The 6,103-nt window shown below is 47.6% G+C and overlaps 1 protein-coding gene across 2 annotated transcripts; it reads left to right on the top strand.

Annotated features, from left to right (window-relative positions):
* The first annotated feature begins 214 nt into the window (after positions 1–214).
* On the top strand, positions 215–6,103 carry LOC135817797 (cytochrome c oxidase assembly protein COX11, mitochondrial-like). Of its 2 annotated transcripts, XM_065331053.1 has the most exons (6): positions 215–658; positions 2,392–2,483; positions 3,768–3,831; positions 4,353–4,478; positions 4,871–4,912; positions 5,518–6,103. In XM_065331053.1, exons 1-6 carry the CDS (start codon positions 389–391, stop codon positions 5,866–5,868), a joined length of 945 nt encoding a protein of 314 aa, XP_065187125.1. In that variant the 5' UTR covers positions 215–388; the 3' UTR covers positions 5,869–6,103. The 2 variants fall into 2 exon arrangements, with proteins under 2 accessions (XP_065187125.1, XP_065187116.1); XM_065331044.1 differs by lacking the exon at positions 215–658 and having other exon boundaries at positions 731–2,483.

Here is a 6,103-nt window from a genome sequence, read left to right as displayed (position 1 = left end):
GGGAGTAGTAAATACACGTATTTTGTCTACAGTCGTAATAAAAGGACTCGTTTTTTCAAGGACTCATTATTAAATTTTGCCAAAAAACATTATTTTGTAGAAAATAAAATAATATTTTTTGTAGAAAATCGTAAAAATAGAGTGGAACACGAAATAAAAGCATCGAAAAAGACGAAGTCTTTGGCTGAATGACGTAATCATGACCAAGAATCCATCAAACCTTTTCAATTTTCAATCTGTTGAGTGTTGCCCCTTGAGGCCTCCCTCCACATAGAAGGTATTCCTGAATGGCTGGAACCATCAGGGAATGAACTCAGAAGTGTTAGATTTAGTGATCATGGGTGATACGTTGTGATTAATACCAAGCTGAAGAAGAATCGCTGCCACCATGCTATTCAAATTCAGCCAACCCTGTTTGAAATTGGCTGCCAACTTCTGTAGACAGCGTTCTGTAGTAGCCTTTCGTCAGCCTTCGAGATATGGAGGAAGGATTGCTGGGTCACCTGCCATTCGTGAACCAGGGGTGTTCGTAAGATACGTATTCACTAACAAGGGCAAAGAGAAGCGACAGATTTACGCAATATATCTTGTATCACTCACCGTGGTCTTCACAGGGCTGTCTTTCCTTGCAGTGCCCTTGTATCGAGCTTTCTGTCAGGTACCTAAACCACTGTTCTGTGTGTGTGTGTGTGTGTGTGTGTGTGCACGCGCACGTGCGCGGATGTGTGTGTGTGTGTGTGTGTGTGTGTGTGTGTTCTCTCTCTTCTCTTCTCTCTTCTTGTCGTTGTCTCCCGCTTCTGGGAGCGGCGTGGCCCGATAGGGTAGCTGTACATAGTAGTAGTAGTAGTGTGTGAGCGCACATGTGTGTGTGTATGCGTATGTGTGTGTGAGACAGTGTGTGGTGTACATACATGCATGTGCACGTGTCAGCATTGTTACCGCACCGGTACATATCTTCACGTCCAATGCATCTCGGCTTTTTTCGGTTTTTTATATACTAGTATTTTGCATGCGGACATGCATGAACCTAGCTGTGCACTTACTAAGATGTAGCTACAGTGCAGTGCACAGTGGGATAAACTGTACTTTACCTGAACACCGCAGTTGTGGCAAGCACAATCTGTCTTGATCGTCAGCACCTTCCTCTATAGTATCTCCAGTGCATTCCAGTCCATGGCGGCTGCACACGGTCCAGCATGCACCTCATGCTGACCAGGCAGGTGTTCGTGGCGGTGTGCATGTCCTGGGGGATAGCTTGCAGGACCTACTCACTCTCCCTTTGCACAGCTCTGCCAGTCACTCACACAACCCCTGTCTATATATTATGCATGTGCACATATGTACATGTACATGCACCCTTTCCATGCACATCGTGTATTGTACTAGGCAGACTGCTGCGTTGTGAGGTCTGTCTCCCGTGTTACTGTCTCCATCTGCTTGGCCTTTGATTTCCTCTGGATGGGAAGACGGCGGTGAGAGGCTTGGAAGTCTTACCCTCCGCCTCTGCCTCTGGATGACCTGTGTGCCGGTGGTGGTCTGTGTGTGTGTGTGTGTGTGTGTCCCATATGGTGCAGTGGTATGTGCAGCGATTTCCAATCGATAGGTTGCGGGTTCGATTCCCGACGATTATGGTCACACACGTCTTTCTTCTCTTTCTCAGACTCTTCCTGACTTTTCTTTCATTCTCCTGGGTGGTTACCAACAGCCAGTGCATGCCGGAGTATGTGGTGTGATGTGTGTGCGGGAAAAAAGAAGAAAAAAAGACCAAAAAGTAGGGATTCACTGGCCAGAAAAAAGCCACTTCAAAGCTGTGTGGTGTAGACCAGGCTGAATAGTGGTGGTCAATTCTTCAGCCTTGCAAGCTGTTGAATGGTGCAATCCCAGCACAAGTTGCTATGGCTTCTGCTGTAGCATCGCTATCATCGCCTCTGGCGATGGGCGTCCAATGGTCAATGGTGTGTGTGTGTGTGTGTGTGTGTGTGTGTGTGTGTGTGTGTGTGTGTGTGTGTGTGTGTGTGTGTGTGTGTATGTGTGCCTGAGTCACCGGTTACAAACAATATGTCCTGCGAACGCTGCAGCTTCCACTGCGCCCGCTGCAACCGCTGTGTGCTATCGCGCCAAGGCATGAAACGTCACAAGTGCAGCCGTGGCTCGGCCAGAGCAACCAACACAGACCGTAGCTCCTTCTGCTTCGTTTGCAATTGCGGTCGGCGTTTCAGTAGACCACAGGACCTATCCCGTCATCGCCCCTACTGTTCCGAACCTGCTCAACCCCCATGGGGTCCGCATAGCCAGAATATGGCAGCGCGTCCAAGGTCCAAGGTATGTGTGTGTGTGTATGTGTGTGTGTGTGTATATGTGTGTATGTGTCTATGTCTGTGTGTACTGCAGAAAGCCGGTATTGGTGGTGTTGTCCAGCGTGGCCACAATGTCTCCAAGATAGCCAAGATGACGCCGGTGGAGAATCGGCCGCTAACAATCGAGTGAGTACTTGCCCTACTTACTGTAGCGTATACACGTAGCGCACAATCTGTACCATGCTTCCTTTCCCTCTTTGACCAAAGTTGGAACCACTCAATGTTTATTTGTCACTTACACAAAGCATCTCTCCAACACATTCACAGCCTAGGTCTTCGAACAAAAATCCGGTGAAACAAAAAGTGATTTTAAAATGTCTCTACTCACGAGTTTCATGCTGAAAATCAATCACCAGGAGACCTACCTAGGTCTTCCACTGCAATTGAAATTAAATTATTCTCCAAATTTTCGCCCTTGGGTCTTCATCAGGGAAAAGCCCAAAGCAGTTGTCGTTGTCTTGCGAAAGTGCTTGACACACGAACAGGAGCCTGCGACCTGAGTTCACAATAGTGAAAATTTTGCTCTGTTGTTACTCCGAGTTTCGTAGGCAATCATCAGACAACGTAGTGGGTCGTGATTGGGGTTCCTAGGAGTATATGTTACAGTCGCAGTGAAGCCATATAGACACGAAGTAAACAGGTGATGACATATCGAGGAGTGAACACATATAGAGAGCTGGTGGACTACTGAGTGCTACATATGTTACTTGGGAGGTGCAGTGCTAGAAACTGCAATGGTGATAAGCACTGCAGAAAGGTGTTGTCAATCATGGATGGGATAATGCTATAGGTGAGCGACTTTCAGCGCGAGGTGCATGGGACTCAGCAGCACATGTTGCGATGTAGTAAGGAAGCCTAGGGCCTAGGGCGATGGCACGACACGAACACACACATCCACACATTCAAGCTTGCAAACATAGGTGTGAAATACAGTGACCAATGCTGACATCAAAAATTGCAACTGTCGCATTCCTGGTCGTGTTCATCATCATCATCTGTGAGGTGTGAAGGTGGTATGTGTGTGTTTGTGTGTGTGTGTGTGTGTGTGTGTGTGTGCGGGCGGGCGCGCGGGCGCGCGCGTGTGTGTGACTACTACATGTAGTTGGTATGTAGCAGTGTGTGACGTTGTGTAGCCTCTGTAACTTTTGTTTATCACTGGCATTGTGAAATGCAGTGCAGCTGTGTGTTGACCAGTATTGCCTTCAAGCCAATTTCCTCATGTCAAGTTATGATGATGAAACTACTTTTTTTTAAGTGTTGTACGGAATTTTGAATTCATGTTGTGGATCCGAGTTTATTTCTCACTCTAATTGACTTGGAGTCTGTTTGTCTGTCCAGCTTGGAAAAATGTGTGTTGGCCGACTCTCTGATCATAGGCGGCTGTGTCTGTGTCTTCTTTCGTTGCCGCAGGTTTACTGCAGACAAGGGTGCCGCCATGAAGTGGAACTTCAAGCCCCTGCAGTCTGAGATCAAGGTACGTCCACCATGTGTCCATGTCTTAAGTGCTGCATTGCCTCAGTAGAGAGTGAAGCGCGAATAATGGAGAGGAGTGTTCTTGTGTGTCACTTGCTGACTGTGCCAGCAGTCCCAGCACATAAGCATTGTGCTGGAAAATTACAGTTGATACCTGATGCTGATGAGATTCTAAATTACGTATCTGTGTTCAGAACACACGTATAATATGCATGCTCTCTCTCTCTCTCTCTCTCTCTCTCTCTCTCTCTCTCTCTCTCTCTCTCTCTCTCTCTCTCTCTCTCTCTCTCTCTCTCTCTCTCTCTCTCTCTCTCTCTCTCTCTCTCGCTCACCCCCCCCACCACCACCACACACACACACACACACACACACATGCACACACTCTCTCTCTATCTCCACTCTCTCTATTCATCTACATGTATCAATCTTGCTCGCCCTGCATGCCTGTACAAACAACGTTTTGCTCTGTAACTGGATCTGATGTCCTCTCTCTTTCTCCGCTATGCTATGTGTCCATATCAGATTGTGCCCGGAGAAACAGCACTTGCATTCTATCGTGCACGGAACCCGACAGACAAACCCATCATTGGCATATCTACCTACAATGTATTACCTTTCGAGGCTGGACTTTACTTCAACAAGATCCAGGTAGGCAGAATTTCACTGTGCTGTTCTATAGGGCTGAAACCATGGTACAGTATCGGATATTCGAGTACTAGTACTCGCTCGGAGTCTGTTTGAAAGATAATCCTAATCAGAATTAATCAGAGTACTCGTTCAAGCGTTTACTGCCGTACGCAGCAGCATCGCCAGATTTTCTTGCACCGTATGGTTAGTCTACAATGTACGTTAGTGTCTCTTGACCCCGCTGTGCGGGTAGTGCTATTTGCTGGTGCACAGTCTCATTAACCTGAGCACGCACTGCATTCTTATGCCACAATCCCTCTAAGCCTTTCTCTCGTAGCTGGGGAGGACAGAGCTGTTAGGGTTTGTGCTCGCCGTTCAACATTATCCTATTCCCTGTGTCTGTGTTGTTGCAGTGCTTTTGCTTTGAGGAGCAACGTCTCAACCCTGGGGAAGAGGTGAGCTACTTGCTAATGTTACGAGTGCACTTTATGGCTGCATGCACTCCAGCAGAATGCGCTTTCTGTTTTCTTTGCATTTTGTTCGCAACGTGCAACGTTGATGCACACTCCATCATAATGAGTCATCCCTCTGTCACTCCCTCTCCGGTGTGCGGTAGATATTTATGTACCTTCCGATGTGTTTCAGTTGTCTGATGATTGCCTAGTTGTAAGGGCATGAACCCAGTGCTGAAGTGAATCGGAAGCATGGTGCATGCGCTCTGTAACTCCTGTGTCTATCTTCCAATGTATATTTTGCATGTGTGTGTGTATGCATGTGTGTGGATGCATGTGTGTGGATGCATGTGTGTGGATGCATGTGTGTGGATGCATGTGTGTGGATGCATGTGTGTGGATGCATGTGTGTGGATGCATGTGTGTGGATGCATGTGTGTGGATGCATGTGTGTGGATGCATGTGTGTGGATGCATGTGTGTGGATGCATGTGTGTGTGTATGCATGTGTGTGGATGCATGTGCGTGCGACGTCATGCGTGCATGTATGGGCACGTCGGTATGTGGGTGTGCTGGCATTATCTGCCGTGTTTTCATTCCGACTATCAGGTGGACATGCCGGTTTTCTTCTACGTCGACCCAGACATTATGGAGAACCCTCGACTGGCGTTTGAGGACAGAATTGTACTATCGTACACTTTCTTCGAAGCCAAGGAGGAAGAGGTTGATAAGTTTCTCGAGATTCTCCAAAGAGAACGTGGCGAAGACCTAGAGAAAGCCCGCGGAATGGCAGCAAAAAGCAACGAAGATGCAGTGGTGAAAGCAGCACCGGAGCTCGCGCCAATCAAGCGATCGAAAGCGATGGAGCAAAGTCGCAACCACAAACTGGAACGCGCCATGGCGGGCCTGTCCGCACACCCTGCTGCTAACCCCAAGACGAAAGCAGACACAGCGAAATAACGCCGTGTAGCGCGCGCAATCGTGTGTTCTGCTCGTTGCGTGTATTATACTATAGAAGGAGTGGATCCCTTTGTACATATCCATTCACTGACATACAACAGTCAAGCCGCTGTTTTAAACCCATTGTATATACATGTAAGTAGGATATACTCAGGACGAGTGCTGTGCACTGTAGATAACTGGTATGGCCGTCATCACAAATGACCTGATTCTCATAATTATTTATATCGTATGA

This window comes from Sycon ciliatum, chromosome 1 (assembly GCF_964019385.1).
Source record: "Sycon ciliatum chromosome 1, ocSycCili1.1, whole genome shotgun sequence".
Taxonomy (NCBI): Eukaryota; Metazoa; Porifera; class Calcarea; order Leucosolenida; family Sycettidae; genus Sycon; species Sycon ciliatum.
The sequence above is the reverse complement of the archived record's forward strand: the minus strand, read 5'-3'. Positions and strand labels throughout refer to the sequence as shown.